The sequence below is a fragment of the Botrytis deweyae genome (genome assembly GCF_014898535.1).
Source record: "Botrytis deweyae strain B1 chromosome Unknown BDEW_006, whole genome shotgun sequence".
NCBI classification, from domain to species: Eukaryota; Fungi; Ascomycota; class Leotiomycetes; order Helotiales; family Sclerotiniaceae; genus Botrytis; species Botrytis deweyae.
This window is the reverse complement of record NW_024066213.1, coordinates 960,977-984,920: the sequence shown is the minus strand read 5'-3', so window position 1 is coordinate 984,920 and position 23,944 is coordinate 960,977. Positions and strand designations below refer to the sequence as shown.

The window sequence follows — 23,944 nt, the reverse complement described above, 5'->3', positions numbered from 1 at the left end:
AAACTGAAAACCATCCTTTCCAAGCTTCCAAAACAAGGTTTCGTTGCGTGTCTATACATCTATATCTATATACCCTTTGATACACGATTTGGAGTAAGATGTAAAGGTAGGTAGGTAGGTAGGTAGGTAGGCAGATATGTAGGTAGGTAGGAAGTATAAAAAGTGTCATTATAAACTCCTTTTGCATACTCCCTTTCCCCATCCACCTATTCTCAATCTTCCTAGCGGAAAGTAGTATAACCATCCATCCATCCATCCATCCATCCATCTATCCATCTATCCATCTATCCATTTATCCATCTATCCATCTATCCATCTATCCATCTATCCATTTATCCATCTATCCATCTATCCATCTATCCATCTATCCATCTATCCATCTATCCATCTATCCATCTATCCATCTATCCATCTATCCATCTATCCATCTATCCATCTATCCATCTATCCATCCACAAATTCCCCCTCGCAACAAGAAAAAAACAAAAAACAACAAAGAAGAAGCAAGACCACAATTCTATGAAAACTTCTCACGAGAATAGAATTACTTCCAACCCGCCGAGTTGAAGAGATAGTTCGTATTAAACAAAGGAACACCCTCGCAGTGTGAATAGCATAGCATCACAAATAAACTTGAAAATTTTGCATCTCAAATTTCGAAATCGTAGAAATGATGAAAAGAAACAGATTCCTGTATCCAAGACCCCACAAACCTACCTACTCTGGCTATATGACCACATTCACCCTAACAATTCCAAGGCAAAACTCCTCCCTCGTCAATCACCTCTTCTCTCCTCATCCCCTCACCCTCGTCCAACCACCTCGTACTCACTCCACTCCTCATTCTCTCCTCCTCACTCTTAAACAATTTTCTCTCCTGCCCTTCAATACCCCACTTATCTCTTCCTCCCCTCTTCCCCCTCAACACCCTCCCCGTCCCCCACAAATCTCGTTTCCACTCCCCATATCCCCTCTCCCTCTCCCCCCTCACCGTATCCTCGTATTTCTCCCGATCAAACTCCTCACTCTCTTCGTTCATAAATTCAGGATTGATTCCTTCAAAAATAACTTCCACCCCTTTCCCACCCCCTCTTCTCCCCTTTCCCTCCCCATCCTCATCCCCAACCTCTTCCTGTCTCCTCCCCCCTCTAAACCTAAAACCCAACCCCAAAACCCCACAATGCAACTCCTCAAACCTCCCCCTCTTAAACCCCAAACTCACAATCTCAATTCTCCCCGGCCACCCCCCCGTCCCCCTCCAAAAAGCCACCAATCCCCTCACCAAATTCTCATAACTATCCAACGCTTCCTCCTCCAACACAATCCTCCCCTCTCCTCTGCCCATCCCCACTTTACGAACCAAATCCCCCACTCCCCACACCCCCCTCTCCACCCCCACCTCAAAATACCCCCTCGCCTCACTCCTCTGCACCTCTCCCCTCGTACACCCCCCACTAATAACCAACAAACTGTTCTCATCCTCCTTCCATAATTCTGCCGCACGCATCACATGCTTAATAAACGTCATCCATTCCCTCCCCTCTTTTTGAAAAGGAGCGAGCAGCCATGACGATTCGAGCTCTGGGGGTCCGGAAACATAGATGGCGTGGCAGGTGAGCAGGATGAGATGGGTTGGTTTGGGGGTAGGGCTTGGGGTTGAGTACATTATGATATTGAACCTGGGGAGAATTTAGGGCGGGTTGGTGGTGGTGGTTGATGAATTACTAAGTAATCAGATATCGATTGTATAAAGTAAGTAGATAGGTAAAGTATTCGAGGAGATACAAAGAGCAATCGATTAAAGAAGTATATAAATCTCTCAAAAGGTAAAATAGAAACCGATCAGATACTAAGTATCGGGTAGATAAATGATTCGTAAATCATATCATAATTCACACACAAATCATTTTCGTTTATACAAGTATGTATGTATCAGGGGATCCATACCATTTAACATTCTAAAAATTAAGGACACTTCCCTTCGACCTTCGATTCGATTCGGTTAACCTACTAGTGAGACTTAAACCCCACTCCCACAAGGTTATCATGCACTCCAAACCTTCGAAAACTTTAACTAAACACCCTATCTAACTATTTAACGACCTACCTACCTAACTAACGACCTACCTATGTATACCTATCACTACACAATCTACACAATCTACCCAACTATCCAAGAATTACTAGATACTAAGTTTGCAGGATCTCCTTCCTATTATCTATCTTCCCCTATCTGCATTCACCTTACCTAAGTTTTACTTCCCGCTTGCCACATGCCACATGCCACATCCCACACTCCACACCACAGATTAAATACACACACACACAAAACATCATTTCAAAAAAGGTTTGTTATTTATATTTCATATTCATACCCCCCTCATCATTTCTCTAAAATCTTTCTCCTAGTATTCTAGACTACCCTTTCCTCATCCACAACCCTCACCCCCATCTCATCTCTACCCCCAAAACTCCTTCCATTCTATACATATAAAATATCACCCCTTTTCTCTTCACAAGAGACCAAGTAATAAAGTCATGCAATCGTAAGAATTCCCAAATCCTCTCGCTCCTAACGAATCATAAAAAGAAGAAATAAAAAATGGTAAAATCACGCAAGTACATACATTTTGTATGTACCATCTCCCCCATCCACCTCCGCTAACTGGGGTATCTTTGTCCTATCCTATCCTATTCATTCATTGCATATCCAGTGCATTCATATCTTAAACCCTCCATTCTCAGAACCACATTCTCCCCATTCCTCCCTCGTCTCTCTTTCCGCCAGAACACTAAACACCTCTAAACATCCTGACAATCAAAAACCACATCGCACCAATAAATTTAAAACAACTCAATCCTGCCACACTCCATAAAACCACAGCCATGTAAATCGTACTCTTCGTCGTATCATCAGTACTCGTATCGATATTCTCCAAGCCCGCTGTACTAAGCACCGCACTCGTGAGTGCAAAATTACAAACCAACCAGAACAACACTACTGAGGATCTGAACCATTTGTAATAATCTTCTTGCTTCTCTTCTGCCGAGAATTCACGTTTCTCAGGCGGAGCTTTGATTTGAATCTTCCGCATTTCGGATTCGTATTGAGCGTTGAGATCACCATCGTCAGTGGGAATGTTGACGTCGACTTTACCACCAGCTTTGAGCACAGCGGATGGAAGTTTCTCGGCTTTGTCATCTCCTTTGGTACCCCATGTAATATCGTGAGTGTTACAGAAAGCGTAAACGTTGAGAATGTTGATATATGTTGGGGTGAGAAGAAGATATTGAAGGAAAGATGTGAACATGTGCCATGGGTCGAAGAATAAAAAGGAAGAAATGAACCAGAGTAGATAAGTCGAGGCGAGAGAAATGATCAGAGTATAGAAGATTTGATTCTTGATAATATCCGTCCAGTTGAATTGATCTTTCGCAAGTTGAGTTTGAATTGATTTGACCGTGATGAAAATTGAAGCAAACATTAGGTATCTATTCCAGTTAGTAGGAGAAAATTAGAGAAAGCGGAAAATACTCACATCATGATGATGATCCAGAAATAAACCATAGACATATAAACTTTGTTCGTTCCTTGAGGTCGGTTTCCCAGCGCCAGAATGAAACAGGTCAAAAGCGTAAACAAGTAAAGCCATTCGAAAACAACACCAAGAATTACACCAACATTACCCAGTAAGTCAGCACTTCCGAGAGATGTAGTCAAGATGTGAAAGACCAAGAAGAAATTACCAAGAGCGAACCAAGCGAAGATCATGTTAATTGTTTGATATGTGAATTCAATCAAGAACATAATCTTTCGTAAGAAGCTGTGATCACTTCGGAAAAGTTGATAGAAATGAGCAAGAGCATAGATAGCAGCGAAGAAACTTCCGTTAAGCCATCTTCGACGTTGCAAAATTAGTTCGGCCATTGTATCCGGTACATCGGTTTCTCCAGTAGCAGACTTGACGTATTGTAAGATCCAGTGACAATTTCTCTTCGATACCAATTCGAAACACAAAATACGATCTTCGGCAAGGTACATATTGGCAGTGAAAATACCAGCGTTTGCTCCGTGCATTTTCTCTCCTGCAAAGTACTTTTCCAGTGGTCCATTTCCAGTTTTATCGTTCTGTAACGCAACATATCGATATGCAGAAAAAGCACCTGGTAACACCGAAATGAATCCAAATGCCGATTCAAGAGGTTTGTCCAGAATGTTACTCATTTTGTACTCGAAATTCTGGGTGGCAACCAATGGATTGAGCAAATTCTTTCCTCCTGGACCCAACATAGCTTTGATCTCGCCACAAGCTCCTGCACAATGTGGTTCCAAATCAAAAGCTTTCCACAGATGATAAATTGAGTCTTTTCCTGGCTTTGTACCAGCATCGATGAGTACACAAATGTTAGGATCGAGTACTCTACCAAAGGCTTGGAAGAACCATCTGTGAGAGTTGATCTTTTTCTGATTCTTTTCCTTCAAGCAGAAAAGCAATTGAACGGGTTGCTGTTTTGGTGTGAGTGTAACAATATCCTTCTTCAAAGCAATTCCGACTTGAGTCGTATATTCGTAAATATGTGCTGTCACATCCTTGCCGTTAACTTGTTGCTTTGCAATTCCATCTTGATAAACTCCCAAACCAGCCAAAACAGCTCTTGTTCTTGGATTGATCTTAGCACGTCCATCACTGACCACACACACTACGATCTTCTTCCAAGCATCCTTTCCCCATGTTTTACTATCTTTGCGAGTGCACATAAATTCAATGTTTTTGAATACTCCGTGCATTGTTCTAGCAAACAATACATCATCTTCATTATACATTGTGACAACGATGAAGAGTTCTGTATGCCGAGGCTTTGCAAAGAGTTTTTGTCGCAATGTAAAGCGCTCCTCGAAAAACTCACTGGGGTCGCATGTTGCGGCTGAGTATCTCATATGTGTGAACTCATCTCTCTCCGGCGGTGGTGCATGATTAACTTGATTTAAAAGTTTAGGAGGAATCGGACAATCAAGTACGAGATTTCCATTGAACAGTTGGACTTCCTTAACTGTCTTGTATCTTCTCAACGCAGGTACAGGTGTCGCAGATGGAGATTGTCCCGCCCCGTCATAACCACCTTTGTAATCGGTGCCACTAGCTGAGTGCGGATCTGGCCCATAAGGTTCATGCGATTGTAGAATTGGTTGATGGTCATCATCGTCATTGTAGTATGGGTCTTGGGCTGGGGGGTAATTATGTAAAGGATGTTCTTCATGAGGAGAAGGTTGGTATGGAGGTTGGTAGTAGGCATCGTGATGCGCGTTAGGATCTAGAGAATATTCCGAGTCGTAGCTTTGACTGGGGTTGAGGGGCATGCGCTGATGGTATTGGTTTGAATCTAAATGTTCGACCGAATACTGTATGATACATGTTAGCTATAATCATATCTCTCTGCAGACACAAGGCACGCCCAAATATGTACTTACAGATGGTTGAGCTTGCAATTGATCACTTGGTGTTCCAACTCTATGTGCTCCAGGACCCATGGGTATCTCGAGATTCTGCATTCCAGGACCGGGTGAGGTAGTATGTGGTCTTCCATATGGCGCATCTTCTAGTTGGTACCCTTGAGGGTGCGGCGACTGATGTCTATTATTCATATTGTAATAATCGTCTTGGCCTTGGCCCGTCGGATCTGTGTAAGTTGAATATTAGAAAGGCTTATTGTAAACAAACAAAAGTGTGTATTTTGTAGATATTCCTCCCCACAAGAAGAAATGATGTTTGCCGTAGCAGGAGGTAAATTGAATGTTTAAAGTGATTCAGTGTTCCATCAAGGAATCCTTCTTGCGCAGCAGAGTTCAACTTGATTGTGCCTTTTCGTGTTGGTTGCTATGCGCCGCAAAACTGGATACACTGGCCGACGTGAATGGTCTTCAAGACAACAACACGATTTGAATCCAATCTTGAGAATCATTCACTGCTATCACCACGCGAAACTCGGATAATGTGTGCTTGGAAGGTGGAGAATAGATGTGCGAAATTAGATAGGAGGACATACCTAATCGATTATAGGACATGGTATCGATGTATCAAATTAACCGTCCTATTTGTGATGAGATCTGTGGGGTGAAGGGGATTGCGTGGGAGCAAAATGAGGTTCCTTGCGATGGGCTCAAGCTCAGTTGGGAATGTCTTGCCGTCAATCCTCTAAGTGAGATGTGCAAGGTTGCAGATGGACTATGTTGATGCGTAGGGTTAGAGTTAACTTTTCCTTCGCCCCTATTCTTTCCTTCCTTATGCCCTGAGAGTCAGGATACGAAGATACGAAAGCACCAAAGACAGAGTTTAGAAGAGATGCCAATATTTTTTTTGGCTTAGGTTGAACCGAGTAAGATGGAATTTTGTGCTTGTGAGAGCTGGTTTCACCTTGAGGAGGGCCGCGCATTAAAAAGGATGTTAGAAATTTGGTAGGGATTGTAAACAGAGTGGATGATCAGAAAGTGGTTGCCAAGGCAAAGTAATCCTTGAACTTGAAAATACCTTGTACCTTTCGTGCATGGTGGTGATTATCTTGTATCTACCTAGTCCTCGAGGAGGAGTGTAGGAGTGTAGTAGTGATACATTCACAGTTCTCGGGTTTCATATCATCAGATATCGATAGTGGGTGAGTCTGGGTGTTTTGGATAGCACGGAGCAGATATCCCTCCCCTCGACGAAATGACGCTGGGTAAGTTGGCTCGTGAGTCGAGAGAAGAGAGAAGATTGGATAATTAAGGATTATCTTGGATCGGGAGAGATAAAGATCTACAATCAAGCAAGGTATCGAATTTAGAAGAATATATATAATTAATAAGAATATAATTAATTACATTATTTGATATATATTTCCATACCAGTACTCGTATATTTCCATATATTGTTCCAAATTACCCAACCTCCCATTTCTCGTTTCTCATTTCTCTCCTCTCTCCTCTCTTCTCGCCAAAAAGGCGGAATCTGTATTAGACAGCCTCTTGTTCTTAATCGTGGCTCATAAGGATCTCTTTGTCAAATCATCAGCATTCGAAGCGCTGCACACTACCTACATACTACGAGTCTAGGGAAACACGTCGCTCCAAGAACTACCAGGTAGGTCAGAACTAAAAATTGTCCACCGGTGGTCTCAAAATAGAAACTTCACTAGAACCAAATGCATTCAACCACCCACGTGCACATAGCAAGGGACCGCAGCGCAACAACCTTGGAAGACTTCACATTCTCCTTCCTTCCAACCAATCAATCTATCATCATTTACACTTTCATACACAGCCTTTTGGGGACAATACACAGATGCGGCTATGCAAGAGATGCCACCATCGGTACTTCAAAGATCCATGCCATGGGTGAGAGAGAGATCCTTTGAGCCGGAAGCTTTTTGGGGTACAATGTTTGGAAGCCTACGTTTGAGGCTGAGTAGAAATGTTCAAGCATCTATCTACCGGGTCCGTATGAATTCAAATGTCATCGATCGACTTGACCGATTTTCCAACGTCACATTCATGCTTTATGCTTTATATTCATACCTAACTCCGCCTTCATCATACATTCACGGGTTATATAGAGCAAATCTCGAGTTTCTCAGGTTTCTCAAGTTCTTGGACATGGTGGCTGAGATGTCGAAACATTCGCGTTCAATCATCTATCATGGCTGTAAGTGGTTCGGACGATGGCAAATACGAATCAAGGTCACGTACGTATATGCAGCTTCCTTTCAGCTGTTGAATGTTGGCAATGCATTTTGGTAACATCGTAAACTCTTTCAGTCCATGTTTGCTTTCTTGGAGGCTCATCATTCGAGTAATATCCAGTGGGGCATTCCATGGTGGGGGAGTTTGCTTCAACGGTCGTGTCAATATATATCTGTCAGCCTTTATGCGCGTAGGTAATCATGTCATATATGTGAAAACGTTAAAAGGTATCTCTACTTCGTACTTCGTATGCTTCAGACTTTGTTGATTCCCAAGGAGGCGATTGCTATTCGTCTTGACACTGTTTCTTTGAGAGAAAGTTTATGGTGACAGACACTTATATTAACCCCATCTTCTCATGGGAAATCCATGATATTCTCACCGACATTTTGATCATGACATAAAAATCATTATGAACCCAAGACTTTCCCATGCATGTCATCATGATAGTGAAAAGCTTCTCAGGAAGTCAAATTGCATCCCTCACTAATACATGCACTAATGGGCATTCACATAATGGTGATCTCTATCCTTCTCTGCATACATATATCCATATATACATGGCATCAAAACATCCAATCCCCTTCATTTCTCAACATCCGGAAAAGTCGACTTCAAGAAATTCTTGGAAAACCTCGTACACTGTTCATAAGCAGCCTTGAATCCATCATTCCCACCATAATAAGGATCATCTACTTCCTCGGGGCTAGAACCTCCTGCATACTCTCCAAATAACATAACTTTTGCTTTACCCTCCGTTCTCCTTTTCAAGGAGAGAAGATCTTCAAGATTGTTGCTATCCATAGCAAAGATATAATCAAAATTCTTGAAATCATTGATAGAAACCTAGACGAGCTGTCAATAAACAAAGTTCAGCCAGCAGCGTGATGAATGTATCAAATAAAGCTTGCCTTTCTAGCCTTGTGCTTATAGTCACAGATTCCATTCTCTCTCAGCGTAGCCATGGTACGGGAATCTGGGGAAGATCCAGTGTGATAGGCTGCAGTTCCTACATCCAAAAATTAATCTCAAAATATATGAAGGAAATATTAACCGGAATGAAGGTACCACATGAATCAACATTCGATATCAAGGATGCGTAAGGACCCTGGGAAACCATGGATCGAAAGATTCCCTCCGCCATGGTTGAACGACAAATGTTTCCCAAGCAGACGAACAAGACTGCAATCGGCTCTGTAGACATTTTGATAGATATTGAAGTTTTTTTTGTAGATGTGCTCGAGTACTTTTTGAGGCTCTTTGTTGGATATGAAAGTGTTCGAATGAATATCTTGAATCGAAGAAGAATTTGATTTGATGATCAAGCTGTAGCCACCCGATCGTTGGGACCGTTGGGATCCGAAATGGATTCTCCGATGCCGATATCTTTTATTTCGATTATCACTCCTTCATTTCTACCTACGAAGTACATAATTTCCACCACATCCCAACTTTCATTCATCAATTGATCATCAAATAATACAACTCCAAATTGATCGTGAAGCTGGCCATGCATTCATTCATTCATTCATTCATTCATTCATCCATTCATCCATTCATTCATTCCCTTTGACACATTCCCCGCATATCTTTCCTTCATTTACCGCAGATGCAGGTGTAAGATAAGAAACCAATCAATGGTAAGATTACTTATCAATTCGACATGTTCACAATGTCAGCCAAGGCTGGTAAATGGAATATCCAATCACAATGGTGGGATACCTGCATCGATTCCAGGAGTTGTGTGTAAATACCAAGGCGCGGTGCATCGTTCACTGTTGGGACAAGGCGGGGATACTACCCGAATCCGGATGGTGATAAAGTTGTACAACTTCATATCGGTTACATTTCGAGTGAAATGCAGGACATGAGCATAAGTGTATATCCAAACCGTGTCGAACATGCAGGCCAAGCCGAATGGTAAGCTGAGATCAAGTAATGGCATGATGGACAAGATGGACAAGATCAGGAACCAAAGTATATGTTTGCGTCTGGTGTCAATCTCATCCTATGTTTCTGGAGGGAGCGATACCACGACAATGATAGATTGATAAGGGGCAGCTTTTAAGGATAGAGTTTAACCTTAATGATGTGAAATTCAGTAAATTCCAACCATCATAGACTCAATTGGATCTCTGAGAACGACGAATGGCACCATTTGACCAAGAGATTCGGCCGATAGCACCTGCCTCTTTTGTAACATATACTTCCCATCTTTCTTGGCTTACATTAGGTGAATGAGATAACAATACTTTTTACGATCTTCCCCTCTTCTATTGAGCCGAAGGCGAAGGCGATCAACAAAGTATGATTGAGTACAAAAGGCAAGCAATTCCCGTCTCGTTGATCACTTCCTTTCTTTCAAGTCCAACTTCGACACCTCTGATTTTCCTGGTGTTCTCTTGTTGATACATCTTCATAGTCCTTTCTAGGGCTCAATATCGTGAGTTGATGACCATTACCAAAAGGGGGATACAATATTACTAACACACCAGCTTTCCAAGATCAAGATGAAGTTCTCTCGCGTGGTTTCTGGTTTGGCAGTATGTAGCTTTGCTGCATGCGAGTCTTCCATGGAGCTCTTGGAATCGCTTCGCGAAATCCCGCAAGGTTGGGCTCAACTCGAGAAACCTCGCCCATACAAAACAATCAAGCTTCGAATTGCTTTGGAGCAGCCAGATCATGAACTTTTCGAACAGAAGCTTTATGCCGTTTCGTCACCTGATCATGTTGAGTATGGTCAACATCTTGAGCGTGAAGAGCTTAAACGATTCATCAAGCCAGCTGATCAAACCACTCAAGCCGTTCTATCATGGTTGGAGAAATCTGGTATCTCCGAGTCAAATATCCACAACGATGGAGAATGGATCAACTTCCGTACTTCAATTAAGCAAGCGGAGGATATGTTGAATACCACTTTCCATTACTATGCTCATCAGGATCAAAAGCACAATAAACAAATTCGAACTTTGGGATATTCCATTCCAAGAGAGGTCTCGAGTCACATTACAATGATTCAACCCACAACCAGGTTTGGTCAAATTAGAGCACAACGCAGCCAAGTATTCCGTGAGGACTTTGGTACTCTTTCTTTACCAACACTCAATACTACTGCTTGCAATGTTACAATTACTCCTCAATGTCTTCGAGATCTTTACAATATTGGCAACTACACTGCTAAGGCAAATCCCGAGTCACGTCTAGGGGTCGCTGGATACCTTGGCCAATGGGCAAAATATGATGGGCTAGAGGCTTTCTTGGAGAAATATGCTCCATATGCTGTTAGCCAAAACTTCTCCTATGCACTCATCAATGGAGGTTTGGATACACAAAACTCGACAAACAACGATGGAGAAGCGAATTTAGATATTCAATATGCTGCTGCCTTGGGATTCGAAACCAATATTACTTACTACAGTACCGGAGGTCGAGGAATTCTCGTTCCAGATCTTGATCAACCATCATTAGACGACAATCAAAATGAGCCATACTTGGACTATCTTAACTATATGTTGAGTCTCCCAAACAACCAATTGCCACAAACAATCACAACTTCATACGGAGAAGATGAGCAATCTGTTCCAGAAGCTTATTCTAAAACCGTGTGTAAAATGTTTGGTCAATTAGGTATTAGAGGTGTATCTATTCTCTTCTCCTCTGGAGATACCGGTGTAGGATCTGCTTGCCAAACTAATGATGGAAAGAATACTACACGATTCTTGCCTATTTTCCCAGCAGCTTGTCCTTATGTTACTTCGGTTGGAGGAACTAGATACGTGGAACCAGAAGCAGCAGTTTCTTTCTCCTCGGGTGGTTTCAGTGATAGATGGCCTCGTCCTTCGTATCAAGATGATGCTGTTAAGGGATACTTGAAGATTTTGGGTTCTAGATGGAAGGGTCTTTACAATCCTAAGGGCCGTGGTTTCCCAGATGTTGCGGCACAAGGTGTTAGATTCCATGTTGTGTTAGTATTCTCTTTCCATATGAAGGTGCTTGTGAGTTGTCATACTAACATTATATCTCAGAGATGTTAATTCTATCACTGGAGTTGCAGAAGATCAATTACTTTCTGGAACTAGGTATGACTGATTTCTTATATCTTTCTCATTTCTTCTCCCCTCTCCTCACATTCCATCTCAACTAACATCTTCTCCTACTAGTGCATCCTCCCCAGCTTTCGCAGGTATCATCTCTCTCCTCAACAATGCCCGTCTAAATGCCGGTCGCAAACCACTCGGTTTCCTCAACCCTTGGCTCTACTCAATCGGCAAGAAAGGTCTTACCGATATTGTTCACGGAGGCAGCACCGGATGCACGGGAACTGATGTGTACTCCGGCTTACCAGCTCCATTTGTACCTTATGCTAGTTGGAATGCGACAAAGGGATGGGATCCAGTGACTGGATTAGGAACTCCGGATTTCGCAACCTTGTTGAAGTTGGTTAATAAAAAGGATTAAGTCATTTTGGATGGGGGAAGTGGGTAGAGAAAGTACAAAATGGATTTTTCTCGCTCAGGTAACGGGTAGCGGTGGGATCTTCAGAGATTTATCCTAGGGGTTGTTTTTGTTGGTCGTGGATAGGATAATACAAATACAAATACTTGGACAACTTCTGAAAATCATAATGGATATTGGTGTGCGTACATGCATTATGATTTATAAAAACTTCTTTGCTGAGAATATGACGTTAGATGCATAGATACCTAGATAGGTAAGTGTACAAAGTCATAAAATTGCTAGCGAGAATTGAGTAATCAGATTGGTTTGAGAATTTACGAGGATGGGATAGGATGGGATGAGTATAGGGTATAGAGTATGATGAGAGATATAAAGTTTAAAGTTTAAAGATTGAAGATTAAAGTTTGAAGATTGAAGTAGAGAAATTTGAGATGGTTATGGTGATGGTGAGGGGATTTGATGAAGAAGTGATTTAATGAAAATAGAAGAGTTGAAGATTGAGCTTGAAGCTTGAATTTGAAGTTTGAATTTGAGCTTGAAGATTGAAAATTTGAGAAGTGGAGGATGGGTTGGGTGGGGATTGGGATTTAGGAGGGAGGGTGTATTTGAGTTTGAAGATGAGGGTGAGTTGAGGTATGTGTGAGATAGAAGAGGGGAGAGGAATATATATAGGAGAAGAAGTAATGAAAATCGAAGTTTATTATATCTCTCAAACCGAACTCCGAGATTTGGGGGGCGTGGGGGGGAAGGTTAATTTTGAGATATACGAAGATAATGAAAATTTGATCGATTTATATGAAAGAAAGGGAAGAGAAACAGCTGGGGAAAAAATTGGGTGAGTATTGAAAGGAGAGGGCATGAAAGGGTGTGGGGGGCGGTTAGGATTTGTTGTTTGTTTTGAAAGGGGAAGGGAAGGACTGTTAATGTGTTTGGGGAGATGATTTTTGTTGATATCTCAGAATGAGAATGAGAGTTCTTGGGGTTTTGGGTTTGTGAAGTGGAGATACTTGAGATAAGTATCTACTACGTATATCTCTTTTTTTGAATGCGTTTGTTGCATATCTTCAAAACCGAACTGTCAGATCTTCAGGACGAACTCCTTTGAGATGTGCAACAAAAGTTTTACAAATTATTTAAGAAAAGAAAGGGGGAAGAATGGAAGGAAGTATAATTAGGTTTTGTTATACATCTTGAAAACAGAACTATTGGATTCTCAGAACAAACTCCTCAAGATATGCAACAAAATTCTAATAGGCTTGTTCGAGAAAAGGGGGTAGAATTGTATAATGAATACTGAAAGGAAAAAAGAATAGAAAGGAAGATATTTCATTGTACATCTTGAAAGAAGAACTACTAGATTTTCAAAACATATATCTCGAAATATACAACAAAAGTCCGATCAGCCTATTCGAGACAAGGGGATAGAATCACGTAGCGCATATTAAAGAAAAAGAGAATAAAAAGGAAGCAATTTCATTACATATCTTGAAAAGAGAAAACCTAGATATTCAAAGAAATCATCCCTACAATATCTATCTATTTACTCGTAGTATATAAAAAAAACACAATATAAACAACAACAAGAAATAAAAAGAAGGAGAAAATCTAATTACACATCTCCAGAAACGAACCCTGAGGTTCTCAGAACGATTACTCTGAGATGTGCGACGAAAGTCCAAGATTCTGCAGATTTTAAGAGGAGAAGATACCGCGAAAGAACTTTCCTTTCCTTACCTACCTGCCTACACATCGCAAAATGAAACCACTCATCCAACCCAGATTGTCCCTCCAGCACGTTGTTTTTGAGAAGTGCAACAAACTCCACCTCCTCCTCCGATCTACTTTTCGCAACCGAAGAAGTGCATCTCACCCCCAAAATCCTACATTTCCACGCAAACCCCTTTAGGAAATACCCAGTACAGCGAATATTAGATATAATATCATATAGGAGAAAGACGAGATTGTAAATCTCATCTAGAAAATAGAGTAGTTTTTCCGAGATCATCGTTCTTTCATTTTTTCCCTTTAGATTCAGCTTTTGAAATCCCCTTCCCCCCTCCTCCTTATAATCCTATAAGATACCTACCTAGTATCCACTAGTCTACCCAGTATCCACTAGGTAGACAGATACATACACAAAATCGTCCCCCCCTAATCCCTAATCCCCATCACTCAACCCCTTACCTAAACACAAACAAGATCAATATCAAAAACTAATAAATAAATACCACACCACACATACTCAATCCAATCCAATCCAATTCAATCCCCCCCCCCCCCCCCCCCAAAAAAAAACCCAACACAATCTACCAACCAACCAAATAATCAAACATAATCCTCTCCACTCTCCATCAATATCAACATCACACTTACTCTCTCTTACTTCCCTCTTCCTTTCCTCTTCCTTTCCTCTTACTTCCCCTTCCCTTCCCTTCCCCCTCCCACTCCTACTTTCAAAACAATAAAAACAATACAACACAACACAACACAACACAACACAACACAACACCACCATCTTGAAATCAAGGACCTCGCTTAATTTTTTTCTTCTACACACCTACACACCTACCTACCTACCCTACTCTACCTACTTTCCTATCCGAATGACATCACGAGAGTGAACATCAAACTACATACGAAAGAGAGGAAACACCTGGACTAACTGACTACTGACTGCACGGGGTTGTAAGAAGAGAGAAAACTCCAATGATGGAAATAACGTATATCATATCAGATCATACTCCATTCAAACATTTCGCTTCGCTTGCTATACAGCGATTTTTTACCACTTCTCCCTCTCATTTCCACACATCGAATTGTGTGATTTTCTTCATTCCATGATACATCAAGTCAATAAATCCATCCACTCAATCTACGAACATTCACCACCCAGCATTCCCAATTCCCCGCTCAAAAATTCCTCCGCATTAACCAACTCTGTACTTCCATAAACCACTCTTCTCTTCCCAATTCCTCCCCCACCCTCTTTATTGACCCTTCTCGTCCACTCCTGTAAATTTCCATATTCATCCATACTACCTCCACCAACTGTAAAAACAATTGCTTCACTGAACCCTTGTCTACGCATACCAAAACTTGGTGTAATACCCGGTCCTTGTAGACTTCCTGGCATTTCATTTCTTCTGCTCGCGCTTGCTGGTGGTACGGTACCCCTTGCATTTGCGGATCTAGGGTCAAAGTAAAGATAATCTTCCGTTTTTGCTATTGCGGAACTAGAAGCGGATTGAGGATCCATAATCGATTCTGTGATTTTTGTGACAGTGAGATCACGGTTTGCGGGAAGGAAATTCTTTACTCCGGATATTAAATTATCGAAATTGGTGGTAATACCAGTTTCTTTAAGGGATGTGGTGAGGCGAGAAGAAATGGAAGAGAGACCACGGAAAAGATCGCCGGATGTACTTGGTGGTTGAGAAGCAGGGGTTGGAGCTGTAGTGAGCATTGTCATTCGGGTTGTGGTGCGAACTCTGATTTATTTGTTAGTCGCATCAACTAAATAAAACAAATGAATAAATGACTTACTGTTTGACATATGCCAGAGATGTAGTGTCAGCACCTGCAGTCTTCAATGATTCTTCAAATTTGTCCATCTCAGCCCTCGTGACTTCTTGTTCGGTACTCAAGTACCAGATGATAAATAATCTCAATTTATCTGTTGGTTCTTTGCCTTTATCTGCATCATTTATAACCTCGAGCATCTGCGCTTTGGTTTGCTTCATGATGTTTTCTTCCATTTGGTAAAAGTTATCCAATTGTCGATCCTTTATACCCGTCAAAAGTCCAGCTAATATATTCATGTGCATATCTAGCACAGCTTTTCGTTCTCTCAATTCGGGAAGTAAGGTAATGGCAGCCTTCAGATGTTGTGCTGAAGCACTCGTATCATTTTGAAGATCTTCTATGGAGGAAGCGCCTGTCCTCTTCGTTATATCAGTTGCATCGGCCTTGTATCGCATTAATTCTGCATCAATATCCTCCGCTACTTGTGGAAACGGCACAGCGGAATTCTTTGCCCAGAAAAAATCATTCGCATTCAAATCGTAGGCCTTTTTAGTTGTACCCTTTGCAGGATTTTCCTCATCTATTGGTGTCTCGACAGTAATTCGATTTAACTTCATTTTGAGAACATCATGTACGAGTGACTGATATGTCCAGGAATGCGACAGCATAGGAATTAAATCAACATTTCGATCGAGTATAATGAGAACAGGTCGAGCAGAGGGCGCAATGGTAGACTGACGATTGGCGGGGCCGGAGAACAGGTTGTCTTTTGAATTTAGGACGTGGTCTCTCAATTTTCGATCGAGTTTAGCAGAGATCATTTCTGCTGCTGCACCAGGAGGACATCTGATTATTGGCATAACGCCTGTAAATTATTAGTTCAGCACCAATACAAAATCATCAAATACCTTACCCATTGTGACCATAACACTGAAAAGTCCGCTGACGATCCTATCAACCACGTTGTCCAATTCCTCATCCTTTGTCTTTGCGCTGTTCAGTGCCCAATATGTATTCTGTTTTCTCATCCCAAGACTAAAGAGGTCCGGCTCTCCCACAATAAAATTCAGGTATTGATCAAAAAATTGTGCAATGTTTTCTGATGTTCCAGCTTCCACCGTTTGCTTTGCGAAATCTTCTAATAATGCGCGGGGTATCGAGGAGAGAAAGTTGATGTAGGCAGGCGAATAGAGACCTTTCGAGAGATCACTGGTAATTCCCTTCAAGTTGGCTTCCGTAGGTTCAACCAAATACAATACTGGAACATCTGGAATAGGATGTCGATTTGCTGTAATATGCCTAACTTCATCAGTACTTTTCAAGTCACATTGAAGCTCTTGCTTCCCCGCACATCAACATACATATGCATTGTAACTCCCCAAGCTCTCAAGTCACTAACTCGTAGTACACTACTGATAATATCTCGTCCTAAATCGTCAAAGACCAAGACCTTCCATATTGGTTCTCCATCTTCATTTAGAATAGGTACTGATGGAACGGCGATCCCAGTGTGTGATGTTTGATCGTGGGCATTCGCAGATTCCGGGGAATCATGATTCAAATTTAGCATGCGCTCAATTGATCCTATGGAGAGATGGATCAGTATCGAAGTATGTAAAAGAGCTAGAATATTGGGGGGCGGGGGGGGATTTATTTACATACTGATCTGACGATCCCGGAGTGAGTTATGTGAAGTTGCCATATTTGTTGTTGATTTCCAAGGCTGTGATTCAGCCAAATTGGCCAGAATATATCATGTAATACCAGTATTAAGATGCGCAATAATCAAAGTATTATGAGGTAGATGAAATTCAAGAAAGGTATGGAATGGTTTGCCTTTCACTCAAGGACACATCTGCGACTTTTGCGATAGCTTATCGTTCAAGTTGTCGGTACGAGGTAGGTAGGAAGGTTTCCCTAGTGAATTGCTTCCCTTGTTGGTATGAGACTATGAGGCTGTGAGAGGATGAGGGGATGAGGGTGTGAGGGTATGAGAGTATGAGCATGAGAGGATGAGGATATGAGAGTATAATCAATATCAACTCTCATGGTGAATTGTATCCAATAATGTCCAATACTGTCCAATAATGTGAATCTAAACTAAGAATGTTTTAGCGTCATCAAATCAAATCCAGGTACAAGGGGGGGTCTCTCTTTTGTACGGCGAAACGTTCTGCAGGCGAAAGTAAAAAGCGAAAAAAAAGGACTTTCCCAATCGCTCATTCCTTCAATCTCTCGTTCCTTTCTTTAATACAATACACAACAAAACACCATCAAATTGGGATTTCTCTTCCGTACTTTATCTCTCGACCTTCATCAACAACAACACCATCACCGTTACCCAATTCTTCATCAAACACACCACTTCAACTCTTCAACTCTTCAACTCTACACCTCTACACCTCTACACCTCTACACCTCTTCACCTCTTCACCTCTTCCCCCAATTTCATCAACTGTCCCATTACATTTTCTCTTTGATGGTTATCACATGGACGCGCCAACTTTACTTCTAATCAGGATTCATGATCGTACAAATTAATTATTGAACAAAAAAAAGTGACCGGATTTGAACAAGAAAAAGAAAAAGAAAAAGGCTGCTGGGTCACTCATAAGAGTGTATAACTTTAGAAGAGATATTCACAAGGGCAGATCTAAGTGCGCAAAGCAGACAGAGAGACCTCAGAAAACAGACAAAAAAAGGGTATGGTAACACTTTGAATACACACAACACCACAAAATCTTGATACGCCATGCAATTGAAGCTGGCCAAATTATCTACAACTACACGTTTACCTCCCCCTCCCCCTACCCAAAATATTGTATTGCCACCCCCCAAGAATCCTCAATCTGCATAGACACGAAGCTTTCATGCTTTGGCTTGCGCATAGAGAGGTCGGAAAGGGACCGCATATCAACGTGCAAGGTTGAGATGTTATAAGTTGCCCACATCGTATAGCACAGTGAAAAGAGCAAAGATCATTTCAACATGGGAGATCTTGATCTATATCATTGCTGCAGAGAGGGTATCCTTATATATCTCGAGCCTGGCTTCACTGGACTATATTGTACTGTGCAGGCCGCGGTTGTACTTCTTCTTACCGATAGTATCTCTTGGCTATCTGGCTTCTGGCGTTTAGAACAAAAAAAGTGTGTGATTGTACTGCTGAGTGTACTTGATGAGAAAGGTACATTCATGGGACATCGCACATTTTGATAATAACGCAGGAGTGAGGTGTGATAATGGTCAATTCATACTTCGAGGGTGTGTTTTGGAAAGCATTCATTCATTCATTGATTCATCCATCCATCCATCCATCAGCATCTTCAATTACTATTATCTTTCCAGAGAATTTCTTCAACGGATGGATTATTGCATCGCATATGATCAGAGAGTTGCAAGCATCGTCATCTGTGGCTTTTGCATACCTACCTATCCATCTACATACACACCAAAAACTCATCTTTTGTTTCCTTTTCTTTTTGCTTACATTTTCCTCTTTACACCACCACACACACACTTTTTACTTTACGCCCAGCCATCAAGATGGGATTTCTCTCTTTCATGGGGGGTTGCTCAATCAAAAATGTACTTGTCAGCTAATTCACGTTCTTTGTTGTATAGCTTACCCAATAAGACCAAGCCAATTCATCCACTTTACCATAAATCGAATAGACGAATAATCTTACTCCTGGTCTTGGACCTTTCGGGACGCACCGCGCTATTTTTCTAGCCACGCCCCGAGCCTAGTTCGAAAAGCTAGTTACCCGCATTTAAGCGTCTCTTGCCGAGCCACTTGGTAACCCTTTAGTCATTCACGTGACCACATCTCACTTTCACGATTCAAGATGGACGGTGATAATCATGGTTACATACCAGATGATGTTGATTTCGATGGATTGTTGAGTAATGGCTCAGTTTGGCCAAGTGCGGCAGACCAATATGCATACCAACAACAGCCATCTCAATCCCAACAGCCTCAACAACAGCCTCAACAGCAACATATACAATCAGATCCATATGGAAGATATTCGAATATCCAACCTTCTTATGGACAGTATGATCTTTCTCATCAATCTCATCAGCAACCCACGTATAATCCTCTATCATATACGAATAGTCCTGCATATGCTGCTGCGCAGTACCAACATGCCAGACCATCAGACATGTTCACTCCTACCTCTTACGCTCTCGATGCTTCAATGCAAGAATCAAGTTCATACCATGGTGCTCAAAGTTCTTTCCCGTATCAGCAAAATACCACTCAACATCCCACAATTTCTCCTCAAACACTTCAATACAGTTTGTTGGCTCAACAGCAAATGAACAGTGGGATTCCATCGGCCGCTTTTCAACGATCAAATAGTGGAATTGGTAGTAAACCTAATTATAACTATGGCCAAAGGACACAAAGTAATGATAATCATTTCTTTAACCAACCTCAGAATGGTATTGTACCACAAAAGATGGACCAGAATTCATCCAACAACACCGTGCGGTATCCTTCGATTCCTACAGATCTTGTTCCAAAGGAGGAGGTAAAGCAACATGTTCCAATTACAGAGCAATATTCTGCACCTGCTATTGCTGTCCCTCGTCAAAGAGAGATTCCCGAACCTCAACCCATTGCTCCGGCTCCAAACCCACTCCGAGTCACTCATCCAGATCTTGTTGCGAACAACCCTTCCTCAAGACCTAGATTTTCATATGCTCCATTTTTAGCATGGGAAGATACGCCTATACAAGTTCCTCCTGCACTAAAGAGTTAGTACACCCAAAACTTTTTTTCTTCCAGACATCAAATTTGCTAACATCTTTTGTGTAGATACCATTCCAAAGTATCATCCGAGAAAATCCAGAAGTGGAAAAGAACTAGTACCCGGACTGAATAAATCAAGTAAGTATCATCGGATCTCTTTGTTTGCCTCAATATTAATATCTCGGTTAGAAATTTCAACAACACCAGCAAAAATTTCACAGAAAATTCGCGCGCCAAAACAGAAGAAAACACATGTTAGCACTTATAAAGGCACTGGTAGATCTGCTTTTGATAAGGATTCTAACGTACGTTCTGATGGTACAAACACGCCAACTAAGTCTTCAACACCCACGGAATCTAGCACTTCAGAAGAAGAAACAAGTTCGGAAGAAGAGTCTGATTATGAAGATGATGAGGAAGAAGATATGCCACCTCCAATAGATATTAGCACTGTAAGTACAAATTCCCCTCCCCCAATAATTTTTGAATGTGGTCGATCTTTATCATGTGTATGACATGCATCTGCTGTTGCTATTCCATAATAAGATATTTGACGTGTTCTGTGTGAACTATCTCAATACATAAGTGGACAATCATACTAGCATGCTCGCATACATGTCTTGACGTTATTGATATGCCAACCCATGGCCGATAGCCAATTATTACTAAAAATGAATGCTAATGATTGATCAATACAGGTGCGTGAACTCACGCGTCCCAGTGATATTCCTAGTGCTGCCCGATGGGATGCCATAGGAATTGTCTGGAAGGATCCCAATTCTAGTCCAAGTGCCGCTGCTATTACAAGTGCTATGAACGATTATGCCAATACTTTCATCGCTCTTCGAACTCAAATCAAGGATATCACGGCAAAATTACAAGAAGCAACAACATCCAAAGCTCCCGAGGGACAATTACAAAAACTCAAGTCACACCGTTCCGAACTATCAGAAGCTCTGTACCAAACAATCGAGGCAGCGAACAAGCTCGGCTATGGCCCAATTGTCGAAAATCTTGGTGGTCACCAGAAATTAGTTAGTGGTTTGACAGCCACACTCATCGAATGTACAAAAACAGAAGATTACATTGGTAAACTTCCACGAGCTGTTTTTACTTTGCTTGCCAAATTCCAAACACTAACAGAAGATTTACTTACGAAGAGTAAATTTGATGCTCTTGCAAAGCGTTGGAATAAGAAAGGAGATCAAGAGATTAAAAATTACATTAAAGTTATAATGGATAACACAGTTGATGCAAAGGGAAGAGCTTCTAAAATAGATCAGACATTGCCTAGCGCTGAAGACACCAAGAAGAAGCTTGAAAAGATAGAACAAATTAAATCTCGAGCTACAGAATCCTTGAAGCCCACAGCAACTAATCCAAACTCATCAAAAAGACCTCATGAAGGGGATAGCAGTAATGGCAAACCAAATAAGAAGTTTGCTACTGATGTTTCTGGCACTCCTACCTCGACAACGAAATTGCCTCCGATACCTAAGAGGTCCAATGTCAACCTTCTTGGTATTTCTTCCTCCAAGTCAACTCCTAAGCCTGCTCCAAAGGTTGCGCCACCCAAGAAGAAGGAACCATCACCACCTCCACCGCCACCCATGTCATCCAGGTTAGGTGATATCTTGGCCAGTATCGAGAAACCACCTGAGGCACCAAAGAAGGCTTCGCCGGCGGCTGGACCTCCCGAAACCCCTGAAGAAAAGAAGCGTCGTGAGCGAAAAGAAAGCAGACGACATCTCAGAGTCAAATTCAAGCCAGATGATGAACTTGAGCAAATTCGTTTATTCAAACATGAGGTTGCAGAAGATGAGGGACGTCAAGATGGTATGTTGAGAGATGCACGTAATAATCATTCTGAGGGTATGATGCATAAGCAACGTGTTCAAGCTACAGATGAGGACGATGATGAAGTCATGTCTGGTATGATTGAGGATCGACCTTATCCTACTCTGGTTGAAGTCGATCTTTCCAATCTGGATAAGCATACTACATATGGTCCAAGTTATATTACCAGAGGTGGGAATGTCAAGTTTGTTACTCCGGAACAGCAAGAACAAGAGCGACGAGAGGCCAATGAGTTACTTGTAATCTATAATGATCCTTCAGAAATTCCACCATCTGCAAAAGAACCATCTTCTGCAAATGATGCCGCTACTGGTATGGTAAAACAACTGAAGTATCCAAATGCTCCTTGGTTGATCCAAAGACTTCAAGATATTCATCAGTATGGTCCAGAATATGCACGAACCCTTGCGATCAGTCGTTTGGAAGAAAGAAAGTACAAAGAAATGCTAGATAACCAAGCTCGCGGTTTCACACAAAATGCATCATCTTCAAATAATGGTATGCCTGCATTACAACAACTTGCTGGAGCACCAAAATCCAACCCCATCATGGACGTAGCATGGGAGAATCTTCAACGTGTTGTCGCAACTTTGAAGGGCAAACCATATCCAGCTATCGAACCACCTGAGTGGATGAACGAAGCACAAAAGAAGGATTGGTGGGATGGTTATAATAAGGATCATCCTAATGCTGCAGAAGAGAGACTTCTTGCACAAATGCAAGCTCCTCAAGCTCCACCCGCTCCTTCAATGGTACCTCCAATGTCAGTCCCTCAAATGCAGGGTTATCAACCACAAATGACTCAGCCGGTTATGAATTATCAAGTCGCGGTCCCAGACGTCAATCAACAAGTCCAACAATACCTAGCGAGCTTGACTGGAAATAACAACACAAGTATCGATACCCCAACATCATCATCAACACCCCAACAATTCGACTTCAGTGCCTGGTCCAATAATCCTGCTCTTCAAGGCTATGCACCTCCCCTTCCTACCGATTCCTCATCAAGGTGGCCCGGTCATCAAAGTGATGAAAGTCGAGATTCGAGAGGAGGTAAAAATAATTACAATAATGATAAGTGGCGTAAGCAGGGAAAGGATTGGAAGAAAGATACCAAATGGGAACCGCTAGATGAAAATGGACAGTACAAGGGAAAGAAACAACCGTGTAAGTTTTGGGGAGAGGGAAAGTGTGCAAAGGGCGCGGCGTGTACTTATAGTCATGAACCGGAGGATCAGGGGAGAGATCGTTATTGAGATGTTATGGTGAGGGTGGGGTGGCGTGCGATTGGGGTTGGGGTTGGGATTGGAATTGGGAGCGGCATTTGCATTTGTATTTGCATGTATATGTGTATGAGCGTGAATTCTTTCGTTCTTTCTTTTTCTTTTGTGATGCGAGAAGTGGAGCAGTATAATCGTTGTCAACTTGCATGGTTTAGGGGCATGAATGAATGGATGGATGGATGGGTGGTGTTATGGGATGAGAGGGGGAATCTGTGTATTTCTTGGGCTGGGGTTATTCGTGTATGTGGGAAGTGGTGGGTGGTGGGTGGTGGAATGGGATGGAATGGATGGATGTGTATGAAGAGAATGGTTCTGTAATTTTAGGGGAGTTGAGAAGAGGGTGGATAATGA

At 41.8% G+C, this 23,944-nt stretch overlaps 6 protein-coding genes across 6 annotated transcripts; 2 read left to right on the top strand and 4 right to left on the bottom strand.

Annotated features, from left to right (window-relative positions):
- Window positions 1-745: 745 nt before the first annotated feature.
- EAE98_003504 (uncharacterized protein) lies at window positions 746-1,666 on the bottom strand (the record flags this gene model as incomplete). Its single annotated transcript, XM_038951124.1, has 1 exon — window positions 746-1,666. One exon carries the CDS (start codon window positions 1,664-1,666, stop codon window positions 746-748), a length of 921 nt encoding a protein of 306 aa, XP_038812588.1.
- A 1,126-nt stretch (window positions 1,667-2,792) lies between these two features.
- EAE98_003503 (chitin synthase I) lies at window positions 2,793-6,064 on the bottom strand (the record flags this gene model as incomplete). The annotated part of the gene is made up of 4 exons (XM_038951123.1): window positions 2,793-3,492; window positions 3,540-5,401; window positions 5,471-5,679; window positions 6,046-6,064. 4 exons carry the CDS (start codon window positions 6,062-6,064, stop codon window positions 2,793-2,795), a joined length of 2,790 nt encoding a protein of 929 aa, XP_038812587.1.
- Window positions 6,065-8,299: 2,235 nt separating this feature from the next.
- Window positions 8,300-8,918, bottom strand: EAE98_003502 (uncharacterized protein; the record flags this gene model as incomplete). Its single annotated transcript, XM_038951122.1, has 3 exons — window positions 8,300-8,560; window positions 8,626-8,723; window positions 8,783-8,918. 3 exons carry the CDS (start codon window positions 8,916-8,918, stop codon window positions 8,300-8,302), a joined length of 495 nt encoding a protein of 164 aa, XP_038812586.1.
- Window positions 8,919-10,224: 1,306 nt separating this feature from the next.
- EAE98_003501 (uncharacterized protein) lies at window positions 10,225-12,172 on the top strand (the record flags this gene model as incomplete). Its single annotated transcript, XM_038951121.1, has 3 exons — window positions 10,225-11,678; window positions 11,740-11,793; window positions 11,875-12,172. 3 exons carry the CDS (start codon window positions 10,225-10,227, stop codon window positions 12,170-12,172), a joined length of 1,806 nt encoding a protein of 601 aa, XP_038812585.1.
- A 2,872-nt stretch (window positions 12,173-15,044) lies between these two features.
- Window positions 15,045-17,396, bottom strand: EAE98_003500 (uncharacterized protein; the record flags this gene model as incomplete). The annotated part of the gene is made up of 5 exons (XM_038951120.1): window positions 15,045-15,660; window positions 15,716-16,559; window positions 16,608-16,993; window positions 17,056-17,278; window positions 17,357-17,396. The coding sequence occupies 5 exons, from the start codon at window positions 17,394-17,396 to the stop codon at window positions 15,045-15,047; spliced, it is 2,109 nt and encodes a 702-aa protein (XP_038812584.1).
- Window positions 17,397-18,077: 681 nt separating this feature from the next.
- On the top strand, window positions 18,078-23,596 carry EAE98_003499 (uncharacterized protein). The gene is made up of 5 exons (XM_038951119.1): window positions 18,078-18,397; window positions 19,319-20,458; window positions 20,520-20,591; window positions 20,643-20,905; window positions 21,152-23,596. Exons 2-5 carry the CDS (start codon window positions 19,543-19,545, stop codon window positions 23,564-23,566), a joined length of 3,666 nt encoding a protein of 1,221 aa, XP_038812583.1. The 5' UTR covers window positions 18,078-18,397; window positions 19,319-19,542; the 3' UTR covers window positions 23,567-23,596.
- Window positions 23,597-23,944: the final 348 nt, after the last annotated feature.

Coding starts and splice junctions, on each gene's coding strand:
- EAE98_003499 (XM_038951119.1), top strand. CDS start 19,543: ATGGACGGTGATAATCATGGTTACATACCAGATGATGTTGATTTCGAT. Junction 20,459..20,519: donor AGTTCCTCCTGCACTAAAGA/GTTAGTACACCC, acceptor TCTTTTGTGTAG/ATACCATTCCAAAGTATCAT. Junction 20,906..21,151: donor CTCCAATAGATATTAGCACT/GTAAGTACAAAT, acceptor TGATCAATACAG/GTGCGTGAACTCACGCGTCC.